The 18,619-nt window shown below is 34.1% G+C and overlaps 1 protein-coding gene across 1 annotated transcript in view; it reads left to right on the top strand.

The window, feature by feature from the left end:
• The first annotated feature begins 2,027 nt into the window (after positions 1 to 2,027).
• LOC111414341 (T-box transcription factor TBX20-like) overlaps positions 2,028 to 18,619 on the top strand; it is a 65,769-nt gene continuing 49,177 nt past the window's right edge. The window contains exons 1-2 of the mRNA XM_023045651.2: positions 2,028 to 2,265; positions 3,470 to 3,806. Of these exons, the coding sequence (XP_022901419.1) occupies positions 2,118 to 2,265; positions 3,470 to 3,806 (485 nt within the window). The 5' untranslated portion in view covers positions 2,028 to 2,117. The remainder of the gene's footprint in view (positions 2,266 to 3,469; positions 3,807 to 18,619) is intronic.

Genomic DNA, 18,619 nt, shown 5'->3' with positions numbered 1-18,619 from the left:
AATAGGACAGCTTTCCATTCACTCCTCCCTAAAACAGTTACTGAAATTTAGTACGAAAACACATGTTTATTTTAGGCAAGATCTAAAATACAGTACTGATTCCAGTAACTTGAATATGTTACTGGTGTTGTATATATTTGATCAAACTCTTTGTAAATGGTAACTTTTTATGGGGATAGGTGCATAGACTAAACATCGATCGTAACTATAATTAGGCAGTCTGTATTAAGAAATAATAATAAAAACGATGAATTAAACCATTCCAATAGAAATAGAATTGAGATTGATTCAACGAAATATTTAGCCTTTTAGTAAATCTAAGTTCAAAAGAACTATTTTGGTAAAATTGCAGAAAAGCTAATATCATCAATATAAATTTAGGATTCTTATATCACCAAGTAGATGAATATCTTTTGAACAAATTTAATCATGGATTTTATGATAATCAAAGTCGTAATTAATTTTGTCTAAAACTAGATAATTGATGAAATTGTAAACTTAGGATACCAAGTTTTTTAACACTCTTCTAATTTTCACATTTTTGAAACATTATCTATATTGATGCATCTGGGAGCAAAAATGTTACGGACTATTGTGTTAAGGGTACAATTTGCTACAAGTTTTGTTGTAAAACTTTTTCTGTATTATGCTCCGGATACCGATTTTTTTTGACACTCTACTAATTTCATATTTTTGAAAAATTCTCCACATTGATGCATCTGGGAGCAAAAATGTTACAAACCATTGTGTTCAGGGTACAATTTGCTACAACTTTTGTTGTAAAAGTTTTTCTGTATTATGCTGCAGACACCGATTTTTTTAATACTGTACTAATTTTCAAATTGATGCCTCTGGGAGCAAACGAAACTTTTTTAGTTAGTGTTTTGTTAACACCATTTTTTTTTGTTATAGTACTTCAACTCTTTTGTTTTTATTCTTGGTTTTATAAGAAACAATTTCAAATAGTGGCACAACTACAACATTAAAAACCAGAAAAAGAAATCGAGTTCGCCTTAAAAATGGCAAAAAACGGTCATTTCCGAAGGTGTCACGGAAAAAACGCTAATAACAGGGCGGGCAAGCCGCGGCTTCGGAGGCGGCCGTGGCGAATGGCGGGGGGCCCCCACAATATACAGGGCGATCGAGTAGCCGCGGCCGGAGTGCCCGTGCATAATCGCGATGGCTGTGCGGTGGCGATTTGCCCGCGGTCAACGGTGTGTGGCCTCCCCTCGACGAGCGGTGGGGGCCGATATCAAGTGGCTGTCTACAGAGCATGTCGCCACCGCGACCGCACAGGCTCTGATTGATGGCTTCAGTCACGCGAAACTGATAGCAGGACCACACACACATACACACACGTTTGCAAGCGCCGCCCTTTCCCCCCTTTCCAAACCACGCCCTTCAGATCATTATTTTTTGGTGACAGTGTATTCTGATAACATTTTTGCTTTTGCCAAAAGATTTGATAATATTTCTATTCAATATACATGTATACTAGGTTGGGTTGGGATCAAGACTAATCAAGCTAGATTGATCTAGCCATGTTAATCAGCAAAAGTTGATTTAGAAAGTCAGGTTGATTATCATAATGGCAAAATATTTACTTAATAATCTGCATTGCCAAAATCTGAATCAAAACTTTTTCTGATTTGATATTCATCTGTGTAAAAATGTTATGATTGCAAAAAAATAATTGTCGACACCGTTTGAAAAGGAAGTTGTGCTCAACATATGTTCTCATACTATTGTTTCTTTAAAACAAAAGCAAAAGAAATTAAAAAAAATGAAAGAAGAGGAAAACTAGTACCGTATCGGGACCACACACATTCTACAGAAGGCGCCGCCTCTGTAAGTCTCCGCCCCGAAACGATTATTTGTGCGGCTGTAGGGCCGCCCTACTATGGTGGGGAAGGTTGGCCCCTTGCCTGGCGCAGTCAGTCTCGTATTGAGCCCCACATCCACTGGACACATTCGTAATGTACTCTGCTCATGTTGACAGTTGAACCGTTGAGAGCAACCAGGTTCGAGGAAGTCTTTGCGCTTTTGGACTTCTTCTCGCGTCCGGACATCGCGCGAAAATCGTCGTCGTTTTTTAGACGTTTCTTGTGTACTGTGATATGCTCCTCGGAACGATGCCACACGAGAGTGCGGGCAGTTTGCTTGTGCCGACGGTGAAGGCGCGGGCTACCGATTTTTCAATAGCCGCGATCATGGCCACCAGGTCTTCCAGCCCAGAACCTTGTATGAACATCGGAACACCAGAAGGTAGGAAAATTCCAAAAAAATCCTTAATGACATTTCAAAAATAAATAAAAATTCCAATAAAAAGAGTTGAAATAGCACATCAATAAATAGTAAGGCATCTCAAGATTGTTGGATGATTGCCAATGTCTACAAGTCTTTGGAATCTGCTAAAGAGATGCTATATTGTGTATACCTACTTTGTTTAGATTATTTAAAAGAAAGGAAAAAGCTTCCTAATCAATGTTTTTGAACATGACAAATATTTTAGACAAAATATTTTCAAAGAGTTCATGATTTTGTGCTTGAAAGAAATACTTATTTTAATATATTAAGCTGGATAAGATTCTGATAAAGTGTCAAAATCCAAATTAATGTGGCTAAAAAAATTTAGACAAAACATTTTCAAACTTTCAATAAGTTGTTCTGCCAAAAATGTTATTGTGATTATGATTTGTTTCTTTGTATAACTTGAAACTGGGTGTCAAATGGACTCTTCAAATTTCGCACATCAATCGAGGTAATATACTGGGAAAAATTATGACCGCAGGCAGCAAAAACAAACAACCAGCAGCATGGGTGGCACCATAAATTTTAAAGTGACAGACCACGCCCCAAGTCCACAAAGTTTCAGCTTTCCCCGATCGTTTTACAAATTTCTAAGCTCACTGTCTTAAAAACGCTACTTTTCCAAAAATTGAAACTCTAATCCTATTTAACATAAAAACAAATAATAAGCGTAAACGTCAAAAATCAGGTAGCAAATCCCGTTAGATATTTTTAAAAGCAAAAAATCCTATTATATCCACTCAACCCCATGAAATTTAATCTCCTTTAAAAATTTTACTAGGAGTACTTTTTCTTTGTCCAAAATAGCTTTTTAATTATATAATTGGATAATAGATATATTTTTTTGAGAAAAAAGTAACAATTCCGTTCCGTTACGCGATTACATTTCCGTTTCTTTTTGACACATCAAAACAATTTTTTGGGTTTCCATATCTCAACAAAGAGAAAATGTCTAATAATAAAACTGGGACAGTCGAGTAAATGACCCTTAGGAATTATTGCGTGTTGTCAAGAGCGTTCATAAAGAGTTGGTTGCCGATAAGAGAGCAATAAATTACGTTAAAAGCGAGGTTAACATTAGTACCTTAGATTGTAGATAGAAACTGAAACTCCATGTAAACGGGATCGTATTATTTTACACGATTTCATTTCGTTATAGGAATCGAATCAAGACTAAGTTCACCCGCTTCCGATGGCGTTCTCGAAGATGACGACGTCGAAGTGGATGTCGAAGAATGTTCCGATGGCGAAAACTCAACACGAAATGTTAAAGTCAAAGAACGACGTTCTCCGGTTTCCGATTGCGGATCGGATGCGGCGGAAAACGATCGAGATTCACCGGATGTAATCTGTACTGAAAAAACTTCAAGGAAAACACCAAAAATTCATTGCAATTGCGAGGAATTATTGGCAGTAGATTGTCATTTAGAAACTAAGGACTTATGGGATAAATTCCACGATTTAGGAACTGAGATGATTATCACTAAAACTGGACGGTAAGTTTATTTTTTATGCATAATTATGTTTTAAAACGTGTTTAAACTGTGGTATAATTCATTTCGATTCTAATTACATTTGTCGTTAGAGTAATTGCAGAAATGATTTATACTCGTACCAGCATGAAGGACTAGTTTTTCTTGTATGTGGGTACTTGATATGATGCCGTTAATGTCGGTTATACATAGACAATTGTTCGAACTTTTACTTTATATGCACCTGAAGTCAATTAGTAATTATTATCAACTACTGTTTCATTGTAACTGAAACTGTGTAACTATTTTAACTATTTTTATTTTTGTGTATATGTTATTAATCAATCCAAAACGACGGGCAAATCGTTTCGTGTACATCGGTGTATAGCACAGTTTTATGAACTTAACACATCTTGTTGCTCTAAAATATTTAAAGTATTATTGTGTAATTCACTAAATTAAAATCGTAGCGATGTTCATGTTAGCCTTGTACCTATATTTTTCAGACCGGATTCTAGGAACAAATTTATTTGAAAAAAAGAAAAACAAAATATCTTGTAATACATACTTAATAGATATTACGTAATAGATATCAAAGTATTCATAACAGTTGAGAATGAAAAAAATAATCAAAACGTATTCTTGCACAACCTCCAAGCTGGTACAGTTTTAATGAGATATATACAAGTTCTATTGAGTCATATTTTATGAAATGATCATTCAAGCAATCATGGTCACTTTGGGATTAATTGATTGAGAGATATTTTGTCCCTTAACTATAAAAGAATTGATTATGCAACTTTTTTCTTTGAGGAATTTTGCAGACTTGACTTAGATGGGTTTGCCAAAATTTAGTTCAAAACCGTTTAAGATTATATTTGACGAATAAAGAGACTATGATGAATTGTCTGTAATGATACCAAAAAATTAAAAAAACTTACAAAGTGTTATATTACCGTCGCATCATTTGTGAGCTTTTCTGAGTTAAACATCTGGTGTCTTAAGTTTCTATCACCCCCTTCAAGTAAATTAGTAAGTTTGGGAATATATTGATTTAAACCTTAAGTCTTAAGGTAACTTGTATGTAGTTGTTGCTATCACTACGTTTGTGGGATCAATAAATTTAATTTGTTGCAACAAGTGTTGTTACAAAAGTGATTAAAACAGACATCAATGATCAAATATACAATCATACAAATCTTATTGAGAGGTATGTTCCGTGTGAGTTCCATGTAATGCTGTATAATACCAAATTGGTTAATTCTCTAGCAGAATCTACTACCTTAACGAGGAGGTACTTTAATTGCAACTTAATTAAAGCGCAATAAACATTTTGTGTGACTGCTTTTAACACATTTTAGATTATATATACTTCTATCACTGCTCGAAAAATATCTTAAATCTAACTGAACATTTTAGTAGTGAGTTAACGTATATTTAACTTTCACACAGATCGATTCGTAGCAAATGCGAATACTCAGGATGTGATGCCTTGTAACCTTAAAGTAACCTTACTTTCATATTTGAACCATATGCGGTTTCGCCTCTCCTGAGGAGCTACGCCTTCTAAAGAGAAATAAAAATTTAGATTGTTGAAATCATAAGTACAATATTTTGTACCATCTTCTTCTTGTAAGATATTAAATATGTCTACAATTAACAATTTTTATCGCCTTTTTTTTAAGATGTTAATCATATTACAAAAATGTTTCTTATTTAGCAGAAAATATTCAGAAACTTTTAGTAACATAAAAATGGAATGGGTATAAAGAATAGATGTTACATTAACACAACATAGAATCCCAAACAGATAAAAAAATACTTGCCATATCGCGTACCTCTTCGGCAGGTACAGCAATATGAGCTATGAGTTGTTCAAGAGTTGCCGTTGAGGTTTCGTATATGTATAATGGCTTTCATGATTCCGGATAAATACTTCTTCAAAAAATTCCTACAGCTTTTTTTACAAAAACTAGGAATTCCCTAGGATCCAAACGAGAAGGCATAATGTAGGGCCTTATGAGGTGATCACCAAGAAATTAACCTCAAAAACAGGTATTATACAAATTCTCCATTACTAAATAGATTAAAATTGAGGAAATTAATACTTGTAAAACTTACTCCTTGTTATCTCATCCATGAAACAAATGAAAAAAATTTAAATCATGTAAGAAATGCTGTTCGTAATCATCGGGCATAAACGTTTGAACTCGCTGGTAATGATGAGATTGCATGTTTCTGTTAAGAATTCTGCAAACGATGCTTTGTAAATGATGTTTTTCTAGCTACAGTGCTGATTCTTGGATGATCTTCCGCAAAACGAATGAATTTCTTTATTTCTTTCCAGTTCGTCGTAACTCTTTCAGAATATGAAAGGTGATTTAGAATAAAACATAAAGGCATAATCCATAACTAGAACTTGCTCAGTTATAACCATATTTTAATTAGGAAGTGAAAATTATCAAAATGCCAAAATTGAATACTTTTGTTGCTAAAGTTGGTGATAATTGAAAAACTAAAGTTGATGCAAAAAAATCTTTTAGACATAAATTGTTTAGAATAAACCATAAAGTCGTAATCCATTACTAGAACTTGCGCAGTTATAACCATATTCTAGTTAGGAAGTGAAAATCGTCAAAATGCCAAAATTGAATATTTTTGTTGCTAAAGTTGGTGATAACTGACAAACTAAAGTTGATGCAGAAAAATTGTTTAGACATAAATTGTTTAAAATAAACCATAAAGTCATAATCGATAACTAGAACTTGCTCAGTTATAACCATATTCTAGTTAGGAAGTGAAAATCGTCAAATTGCAAAATTGAATACTTTTGTTGCTAAAGTTTGTGATAATTGAAAAACTAAAGTTGATGCAAAAAAATCTTTTAGACATAAATTGTTTAGAATAAGCCATAAAGTCATAATCCATAACTAGAACTTGCTCAGTTATAACCATATTCTAGTTAGGAAGTGAAAATGGTCAAAATACCAAAATAGAATATTTTTGTTGCTAAAGTTGGTGATAAATGACAAATTAAAGTTGATGCAAAAAAATCTTTTAGACATAAATTGTTTAGAATAAACCATAAAGTCATGATACATAACTAGAACTTGCGCAGTTATAACCATATTCTAGTTAGGAAGTGAAAATCGCCAAAATGCCAAAATTGAATATTTTTGTTGCTAAAGTTGGTGATAACTGACAAACTAAAGTTGATGCAGAAAAATGGTTTAGACATAAATTGTTTAAAATAAACCATAAAGTCATAATCGATAACTAGAACTTGCTCAGTTATAACCATATTCTAGTTAGGAAGTGAAAATCGTCAAAATGCCAAAATTGAATACTTTTGTTGCTAAAGTTGGTGATAATTGAAAAACTAAAGTTGATGCAAAAAAATCTTTTAGACATAAATTGTTTAGAATAAACCATAAAGTCATAATCCATAACTAGAACTTGCGCAGTTATAACCATGTTCCAGTTAGAAAGGGAAAATCGTCAAAATACCAAAATTGAATATTTTTGTTGCTAAAGTTGGTGATAACTGACAAACTAAAGTTGATGCAAAAAAATCTTTTAGACATAAATTGTTTAGAATAAACCATAAAGTCATAATCCATAACTAGAACTTGCTCAGTTATAACCATATTCTAGTTAGGAACTCAACTTTAGAAGATTCGAAAATATCTTATTATGATCAATTATGATAAATATTGATATTCTGTTTGTGCTTTTGATGATCGACTGCATGAACGATTTGATTGCTTACCAAACCTTTCAAAACATGCATTACCAAAGACAAATCCAAGCTTCATAAATCATATCATTTACTTTGATGATTCTTATACATCGCTGGTTGTAATGATTTATATAAGAGTAATTAGCTTTATTCCTGACTGAATTTCACTTGCTATAACATCAGTAATGGCAAGCAAATATACGATATAAGGAGAAGAACAGAAAACTTAAAGACCATGAAGATGAATGAATACAGAGTGACAGTGTTGCGTTTTCAAGCATAAAGTTTATCGATGCTATATTTTTGCGATTATCTCTTTTGCAAGTGGTTGGCTAATGTCCAGTCTTACTATGTAATTCAGTATAATGTCGCATAGGCTGTGTGTTTAAATAATTTCTTTGTGTTATTGAAACATTTATATAGTGGCGAAATAAACTCTATCTTTTTAATTTTCTCTCTTTACTGTTGGTATCTACAGCATAATCATTTTTATCTCTTTTAAAAACTAATAAGTAGAAGCACCTTACGTAATTTCTGCGGAAGTTGAAACATCGGTGTTAGATCGGTTGCCGGAGATAATACAACCCAATTTTCGTTAATTTATGGTGTCAAATGCAAGGTTAAAAGCGATAAAAATTGCGTATAAGTGTTTAGATAAAATTAAAATTAACGTTATTCAATTTAAGATAAATTCATTATCAAAATTTTTTCTTCTTTTTCATAAAACTAATTTTCTTTCCAGGTAGTATTTCTGTATTGCTGTAACATTTTGGTTTTACAATTGCGTAACACCTCGTAAATGAATATCTTTTGACTTCTGCATGAATGCATTCGAGATTTTTAAAGCATCACTTCATAGCTCTTCTTCTAATATTAAGATTTTTTACCGGGAAACTTTATGCTCCGTCCAATAACATTTTTTATAACAAATAATTCATACAAAAGATGTTTATGCAAACAAATGATCAATCATTTCAGTGGTGAATGTAAATATATGTACGAAATAAAGAAAGAGGCCATCAGAAATAGTTTGTCGTAGCCAAACACAGATTGCCAAACAACTCCTAGCTCATCATCTCATCGCCCTAAAATTAGTATAAGCTATGCTAGTTGTGTGACAGCAGTTGAAAGAATAATGAAGTTTTCAAAATTCCTAAGAAAATCTATAAATACTTTTTCAAGTTCATATATTTTTAATAACGTCATCATTATCCTGATCCAAATTGTTTCCTCTCCCCACAAAATAAACGTCCGCCAACAATCCGAACAATAAATCTATTCTATTAGAGGTCTCAGCCAAACCGAATTATCCGGCAATTTGGACACCCCTACAAGTAAATCCGATGGAGTACTACGTTTTCCCTGATACAGAGGGTGCTTGCTGGTGGCAAAACCCCGGTCGCAGAAATGCGCAATTCCGTCTCCCCTGATTCCGATCATTATTATGTTACAATAGAATCCGCCCTCCGCGTGCGTTCGTAGAAAGCGACCTCAGTCGTGATTACACTTATTATTATCCGCGTGACAAGTTTATTACGAGCGCGTTTCCCTTTCAATTATCGTGCCTTTCATCGAAAAAAAAGTGACCTGAACTTTAAATTTAATGTTAAAACTAGATATTGGAAGGGGGGTGGTTTATAATAGGTAACTTTTATGCTTTGTAATCCATATTGACAACAGATGGTTGAATTCAGAAAAGGAAACTGGGATATAAGTGTACAAAAGGATTGAATTCCGTTTCGATTTTAACGTAATGGGTTGTGAAACAGTTCCAATTACCTCCGATTGTTTATCGCAAAACTGCGTATACGCAAAATCGGGTGGATAAGCAATGATTTAACAGTCGACTGGGAGTTTACAATGGGACGGCGGATGTAGTCGTTAGGGAGTTGCACGCGATGCAACAATTATTGCCAACTCTAGAGTTAAATTGAAAATTTACATTTCAAAACAAATCTATACATCCACCAACATAATCATCATTCACCTAAGCCTTGGGCCATTTACATAAATACATTACAAAAGTGTCTTGCGTTGACAAATTTTTGAAATTGTAATAATTTATTTGTAAGCAAAGAAATGAGCCTCGACGGGTTTATAATTTCCATTTCAAGAGACACCACCAGTTTATTCAAATTACTCTCTACGTCCCGGGTTCTTGATATTCTCAGCTGTCATCTCGAGCGTTTCGAGCCGAAAAACGTTAGATTCGTCGAGACTTTATCTCGGCGAACGTCACCGTGTTGAATGACGTTTTAAATAAGTAGCCCAGCGGGGCCGGTCCCGCCCAAGCATTTCGGGGCTCCTTTTGAATGTACGTGTTGAAATCGAAACCAACGAGCCGTACTCATTTCTTTTTTGGCAGTGATCCGTGCTCTTTTCAAAACTGGGTTACCCCTCAACCAAAATTCATAAAAAAAAACGGAAATATTTCGGAGAAATTCTTATAGTGATAAGAAAACGTTTTTTAACCAGATTCGAAAGTTAGATAATATTAAAATATTCACCGTTTTATTAATGGTTTTTTGAAAAAATATCTATTCGACGGCATAAATTATACAAATCCGTTTGTGTACACAACGGAGGTGTCAACAATGATTTATGTTTAATGTCCCAAGACGGACGTGTAAGCCGTAAAAAATTTAATACTATCCCCCCTCTTATTCCATCGCATCATAAATTTATCGTAATTATTACGATATGTCTCTTAAAATCTTTAAGTTCGATGACAAGCCAGAGGCAAATTGTAAATCATAATGTTTTTTGTAATCATTTTGTTCGTTATTTTATTTTGTATTGGTCTTCAAAACACAGTAAAAAATCACAGATAAAGATAATTCCAATACATGTCAAAAGATAGAAACACACACGCACCGAAACGAAACCACAGATTTTTTTCAGAAAGTCAAGCTTCTCGCAAGATATTAGTATCTGAAAAAGGCACACTTGTAATGAAGGATGTCGAAGCAGTTTTGAACGTTTGGCAGAAATATTGCGCAGAACTGTTCAAGGATGAACAGATCCTGGGGAAAAAAAGAGAGGATTCGTAATGTAAACGAGATTGAGCACAAACCGGACATCCTGCAAGTAGAATATGACATCTATTTTCATTGCTATGCATAAGAAGGCTGCAACTACGAAGTGTTGCAACTTGTGTCCTTGATTTTGCACCTGAGTATGATTCTGCCCAGAATTATTAAACGGCGTTTGAAGTCTTATCTGGATCGGCAGATCCTACAAGAGCAATCAGATTTTGTAAAGGTAAAAGGAACTAGAGAACGAATCCTAAATTTAAGGCAACTGTTTCTTGGATTTACAAAAGACTTTTGACTACATCAACAGAAGAATGCTGTGGAGGGTTGGGTTGGGTTGGATTGGGTTGGGTTGTTCGTTCTTCGCGAGATGACAATGCCTCAACACCTACTTATACTCATAAGAAATCTTTACGACAACAACATGGCCACAGTAAGAACCTACACTCTTTGCCCTTTAAAACTGGTAGCGATGTTCACCTAGGTTCACCCTCTCTCCAAATCTCTTTAACATCTATGGAGAAAACATAATTTAAACCCGAAATATTCTAGTTCTAAGTCTAGTGTTAGTTGTACTTTTAGTTTAATAAAAATACACAACAATCTAGCAATGAGTAACAACTAAAACTTGAGCTAACACTAGCACTAGAACTAACACTAGAGCTAAAACTAGAAATATTCGAGTTTAGCCGTGCGTCTTTTGAGACGACTAAAGTCGAATGTTTCTAGTTCTAAGTCTAGAGTTAGTTCTAGTTTTAGTTCAATGAAAAATATACAACAATCTAACACTGAAAAACAACTACCACTATAACTAATTACTTTACTCTTCTTATTGTTTATTAATGACTTGCCGTCCATTATAAAGGAATCTGAATGCCTACTGTTTACTGACGACCTAAGACTGTTGAGAATACAATCTGATCTTAGAAGACTAATGATTTGGTGCAACGAGAATAGGCTCCACCTTGCGGAAAAATGTGAAAAAAAATTACTTTAAAGAAAGTACAGATTGTTTATGAGTATTATATCAATAACTATAAACTGAAAAACATTGTAGGGAAATAAGATTTAGGAATAATATATACACAAAGCTTTAACTTTAACTTTGACGAGCACATAAAAGCTACAACTGCATCAGGTCTAAGGTTGTTAGGATTTATTATAAGAAACTGTCATTCCTTTTTCAATATTGACACCATAAAGTACCTATATAATTCATTAATTAGATCAAAACTGCAATATGCTGTTGTGGCATGGGACCCTAGAACAGCCTATCATGCGAATATCATCGAGACCGTAGAAAACAAATTTTTTATTTTTTGTTTTTCAGTCTTATGAATTCGCTCGGAGTTATTTAAACGGGGTGTGATAAGTCTTGGTTATCTGTATAAGATACAACAATAAAGTGGATGCTCCATCAATTTTGAGAAATGTTGGTTTGTATGTCCCTGCATATTCTGGTCTCCCTAGGGCTTTGTTTAATATAAAGCGTTTCTCTACAGAACTGAGAAGAAACTAACCATTAAATAAAATGGTAACATTATATAATAAAGTATCAGTAAGAAACTCATTACCAATATTCTCTATATTATACAAGGAGTTCAGAACTAAATGTTTTATGGCGCTAAACTGATTAAGTGTTGGTTGTTAATTACTATTTTATATTGCGGCCTGATTTTAGTAGATATTGTTCTATGGATTTTAGTTGTTCTACTATTAAGCTAATTGAAACATGTACTTAGGGTAACCTGTTTATTTCAATAAATATATAAATAATGTTAGCATTGGAACTAGCACTAGACCTAGAACTAGAAACATTCAGGTTTAGCCGTCTTAAGAGACGTACGGCTAATCCCGAATGTTCTAGGTCTAGAATTAGTTCTACTTTTAGTTTAATAAAAAAATACAACATTTTAGCGCTGAATAACAATTAAAACTTCAGCTAATATTAGCGTTACAACTAACACTAGAGCTAGAACTAGAAACATTCGGGTTTAGCCGTGCTTCTCTTAAGACGGCTAAACCCGAATGTTTCTAGTTCTAGCTCTAGCGTTAGTTCTACTTTTACTACAATAAATATATAGAACAATCTACCACTGAATAACAAATAAAACTAGAACTAACGCTAGACTTCTAGGTCTAGTGTTAGTTTTAGTTTTAATTCAATTAAAAATATACAACAGTCCAACACTGAATAACAACTAACACTAGAGTTAATACTAGCATTGGAACTAACACTAGACCTAGAACTAGAAACATTCGGGTTTAGCCGCACGTCTGTTAAGACGGCTAAACCCGAACGTTTCTAGTTCTAGGTCTAGTGTTAGGTCGACTGTTAGTTCAATAATAATAAACAACAATCTAGCGCTGAATAGCAACCAAAACTGGAGCTAACGCAGCACTAGAACTAACATTAGATCTAGAACTAAAATCATTCTGGTTTAGCCATCTTAAGAGATGTATCCCGAATGTTTCTGGTTCTAGATCTAATGTGAGTTCTACTTTTTCGGGATTAGCCGAACGTTTTTAGTTCTAGGTCTAGAATTAGTTCTACTTTTAGTTTAATAAAAAAATACAACATTTTAGCGATGAATAACAATTAAAACTTTAGCTAATATTAGCGCTACAACTAACACTAGAGCTAGAACTAGAAAGATTCGGGTTTAGCCGTGCTTCTCTTAAGACGGCTAAACCCGAATGTTTCTAGTTCTAGCTCTAGCGTTAGTTTTACTTTTAGTACAATAAATATATATGTAGAACAATCTACCACTGAATAACAAATAAAACTAGAACTAACACTAGACCTAGAACTAGAAAGCTTTAGGTTTAGCTGTGCGTCTGTTAGTTTTAGTTCAATTAAAAATATATAACAGGCTAACACCGAATAACAACTAACACTAGAGTTAATGCTAGCATTGGAACTAACACTAGACCTAGAACTAGAAACATTCGGGTTTAGCCGCACGTCTCTTAAGACGGCTAAACCCGAACGTTTCTAGTTCTAGGTCTAGTGTTAGGTCGACTGTTAGTTCAATAATAATAAACAACAATCTAGCGCTGAATAGCAACCAAAACTGGAGCTAACGCAGCAGTAGAACTAACATTAGATCTAGAACTAAAATCATTCTGGTTTAGCCATCTTAAGAGATGTATCCCGAATGTTTCTGGTTCTAGATCTAATGTGAGTTCTACTTTTTATTCCATAAATATATACAACAATCTAACTATTGAGACCTAACTAACCAATTGAGGTAGACCGTAAGTTTATCCAGATTTTAGATTTTAGAAATTATTATTTTTTGAAACTTGAAATTTTAAAAGTTCTTCTTTCAAGGTGTGAAAATTTTCGCAATGCTAATTAACCACCTGACGGTAAAAATTCGCCCATTAAACCGCTGTAAACGTATAATTTCGTGCCGCGGACTAAGAGACCATCATCATTCGGAGACGGTGTTTTTCGATAATTACCACTTCTGGAAACGAAGAAGAAGAAGAAGGAGAAGACAGCGTGCGGCGTGGGTCGACCTTTTCCACGGCCGCCGATTCGATTCGAAAGCCGTCCTTTCCGTCCGTGTATCTTTGTAAACGTGTATGCGTGCGTGGTAGCGACACATATTTGTGGTAGGACAGATGTTCACCAGGGGGACAATGGTGGTAACGAGCGGTCCTTTCTCGACAACAACAATCACCAAACTAAAGAAACGGAAAAAAAAAATTCTAACCGTATTCGACTTTATGAACGTAAAACCATCTCATGTTAGAATACTTAACGAAGAAATAAAATTTAACGTTTAAAGCGTGTACAACCCTCGCTAATCGATGACTATCTGAAGCATGTGTAGCACCTCTGTTGACGACAATGTCAAGGTGAAACACGCGACGTGTATCGATCGCGAAAGCGAAACGAACGGATGAAAATCGGTGAGGAGACCGAAGAAAAATAATACATGAGTGGAATGTGCTAATGGAGAAGCGTTTCGATGACGTGTATTAGATCTCCCGTTGAGATATCGTCGGACAGGTGTCTGGTTCTCGAAAGAGATTTCAGCGGATCGTCTGCCTTTGTTTAAGCGAAGGAATCGATTTGGAAACGATAATAAACGGATTGAGCGTCGGTTATTATTATTGAAATTGCAAAACGGTGTTGTTGGCTTCCGAAACTTATTGAAAGTTTTAGTATGGCACATCCGGAGATATGTTTACCATTTGGATTTATACGTTCTGAAGCAATGCGTTTCGTTTGTATTTTCATGAGGATGACGTCTGTTTAGATAGGTCGACGATTAAATTGGACAGAGTATTATAATAATTTCTTTTTATGCGTGATTTATTGGAAAGTTCTAATTCTTCTTATCTTTTGAAGCTTTTTTTTAAAAACATACTTAAGTCTTTCAACCAGACCAAAACAAAAAAATGCTGAAACCATCATCCACTTCATCTCAATTCATCTTTGCGGAGCCACACCAATACGAAAACCGCAAGGTTATAAACACTGAGGCGGCGCCTTCGAATGAAGGGCGTCGCGGTCCTTTTCATGTGGCGCAGCTTCCCCGTTCTGTACCAGGATATTTGGCGCCCTCGGTTCGTATTATCTTAAGTGAACCTGCTGACGCCCACAAGTAAACAAACTGCCGGTAATAAGGCGTCGGCTGACGTCGTCGAGGATAGGGGCTTGTGTACGAAAGAAAAACAGCCGTATTTTATACTCCTCCTGGCTCAAACTGTTTACGATTATGACGCCTATATTTCGGAGGGAAGGTTTATTTTCCAAAACGGGTGTTGTGGATCCAAGTTTTTGGAGCTAACGATTCTTTTTCCTTTATTTTCGGGTTCGATTCGAAATTGATCTGGACGGTATTCGGTTTTCAGTTCGAACCGCGTGTCCATTAATTTTAGAACGTTCACGATCCGGTGACAGAGTAGGTGAACAGCTTCCCAGGGGCGTGGTGAACATATGCACGGTATCGACCCGACGTCGGCGTCGCGACGCCGGCGCTTACACCACGAAAGTTCTGTTTACGAAAATATCAACGTAAAATGATTCACTATTAAAAAAAATATACACCAACTTTCTTTTTTTATGGATTGTTAAACAAACTTTTTACTTCATTCATTTTCAGTATACACATAATGTTTTAAAAATGATTGCCAAAATTTATGATAACTTTTTATATAATTTTCTCTTTTAAAAATCTTATTTTCCGATTATAAAGATAACTGCAAATACCTATTTATACGTTCGTTATATGTTTCAAGAAGTTCAAGAATTCTGAAATCGCACCTGATACAATCTCCGATCATACTGCTAAAATTACTAATTTCTGACTTCAAGAAAAAGCTTTGGACAATTTTATATATGTGCAAAAATCCAAGAAGAGACTTAGAAACACATGGTGCTGATCAAGATGTATAAAACTACATTATCCAGGTTTCAGAATTTAAGATTTTTTGCAGATTATTATGCATAGATCGAGAAGATTCGTTACACAGATCCCAGATTCTCAAAAAAGTATGAAATAAAATTGCACAGTTGTTAAAAAAGTTAAGTAACATTCTCCTATTAAGACCCAAAAATAAGGTTAATTCACAGAAATCTGAGAGATAAAATAGTTGATGCTTTTGATGAATATTAAGTGTTTCAGGCATCAAATTTTGGTAGAAAATATTGTACCATATTAATAGCTAAATACATAGAATCCTATCTTCTGAAAATAAAAAGAGTTTTATTTGCAATCGCTTCGATTTCCTTTAAATCTTTTTATAATAAAAGATACAATAAAAATCCAAATTTCGGAAAACATCCCTTCAGGAATATGGATTTTATTATACAGCTTCCTTTTATAGTGCTCTAATAAAAACGTGAACTGTACTTCTTGCTATATCGGTTACATTTGAGGAAAATTGTTTATCTTATCATGAAGTCTAATTTGTTTATCAAAATAATATCCTCTCTTTCTGTCACCACAGATTGTAGATTTTAGACATCAAGACAAAGTCTGGAATTACAGTGGCCAGGCTGTGGATGCTAAAAAAAAGTTTGATATTACACTACATATATTTCAGAATTCAAGAAGATGAAATCACGCTTCCACGGCATGGACACCATGAACATCTTTTGTCTTATAATCCATTAAATTACACATTTCAGGCTTCAAATTTTATATAAGTATTCCACATCGCATATTAGACATTGCATTATAGACTGACAAGGCTATACCACGAATAAAATTGCATAAATTCCAAACACCACGGCTAAGATATAGTATCTTGACAGATGAGTCTCTCGCTCTCCAGATTAGAGGTTAGGGCTAGGGACAACAACCTTATCCTGTACAAATCTTATCATTACGAAAGCTACACAAAATAATACCAGGCTGCTTGCTTGAAAAAGGGCAAAGAAAAAAACATTGCAATTTGGAACATGAACTATAAAGACGGTATATAGAAGAAACTGTAAATATGATATGATAAATATGATATGATCTACCAGTACTGCAGGAAGTAAGATGGAATGTTAGTAAAAAAAATAAATTATATGTTTTTCTGTAGTGGGTTTTCAACGTCTAGGAGATCATGACACACATAAGAATCCTTTCTTTACAACAAATTAAAGAAATTTAGAAACAACAAAATATAAAGTATAAGAGTATTGAGAGATGCTGATAAAACATCGCACTCTCAGATCACAGTTTTGAGATGACAAGGAGTCTGCTTAAATAATTGATTTCAGACTTCGTGAAGTAAAGTAAAATACCTTCAAAGTTAGAAATCTGGTAATAAAATGATGTTATTGTTAGATGAGCTACACTAAAAAAGATGATTTTTTTGACAATTTCCATGACGAACTAACTTAAATTATCAATGTATGAAAATTTCATCGTTTAGATCACGTCCTACTGTATATATGCATTCTTCCAATTTGCTATTGAGGTTCCCATTAATCACTATAACATCTCAGGGAAGATACAAAGACTGGACCCTTAAAGTAGCCCCACAACTCCGGTGATCTTGGGAATTAAGAAATGTCCTCATATTTTGAGGTGACACAATTATAGTATGTGAAGTGCCCACGTTTTGTTGAAACTACATTTCGTGAAATTGTGGAAAATTGTTCTAATAATGAAATAAGATCTGGTGTTACAATTGGACACTATATTCTCATATTGTGGGTGTGTAATGAGCGTGCATAAATTTTATTAGAATGGCAACTCTAATAAAATCATCACTTAATGTGTAATATGCAAATAGGCATTATCTGCTTGTACAGAAATTTGTTATCATAGCTTATATTTATCATAATTTGTTAGCAGACCACTATTGATGTTCGTTCTTCTTTAGATATTTAGTGATCTGATTTGCTGATCTTGTATGGAAGAAAATTTAAATCAAAATGGAAAATATGACGAACACTAAAACCTATATGGTTTTTATATTCTTTGGGCCGCACGAATTTCTCGATTGTCTTTATGTCATTGTTTTCGTAAAATGTTTTTATGGCGAAAGCGCGCTGATTATTACATAACAAGATTGTTTATACCTCAATAGTGCTTTCAACTGTGTATGACTAATATACATGTAAAAAAATCCCGAATTAGTATGCTTTGAACATATCGAAATATACAGCTTCCTTTTGTAGTGTGCTATTAAATTGTGAACGATTTTTCATGAATCTTATCTTCATATCGGTTACCTGTAAATATTTTAAAAGATTTACAGGAATAATTAATAAATAAAAGTTCTTCTTCTTCAAGCGATCTTAAGATGTTCGTTGAATACATTCGACTAGAATAAGGGAAGAAACAATTAAGGCAAATTAACGGATTAACAGACTCGGATTCTTGTGTTAGAAAGACCTAGAAGAAAACACATCATTACCATCACCTTGGGAAGCCTTCCTATAAATTTAAACTCTACAACTTGTCATTATGTTAATGGATATGTTCGTGTTGCAAGGTGCTTAATTATAAAAAGAAAAATTGCAACTTTGAGGAAAATTGTTTATCTTATCATGAAGTCTAATTTGTTTATCGAAATAATATCCTCTCTTTCTGTCACCACAGATTTTA

This window comes from Onthophagus taurus, chromosome 6 (assembly GCF_036711975.1).
Source record: "Onthophagus taurus isolate NC chromosome 6, IU_Otau_3.0, whole genome shotgun sequence".
NCBI lineage: Eukaryota > Metazoa > Arthropoda > Insecta > Coleoptera > Scarabaeidae > Onthophagus > Onthophagus taurus.
The sequence above is the reverse complement of the archived record's forward strand: the minus strand, read 5'-3'. Positions and strand labels throughout refer to the sequence as shown.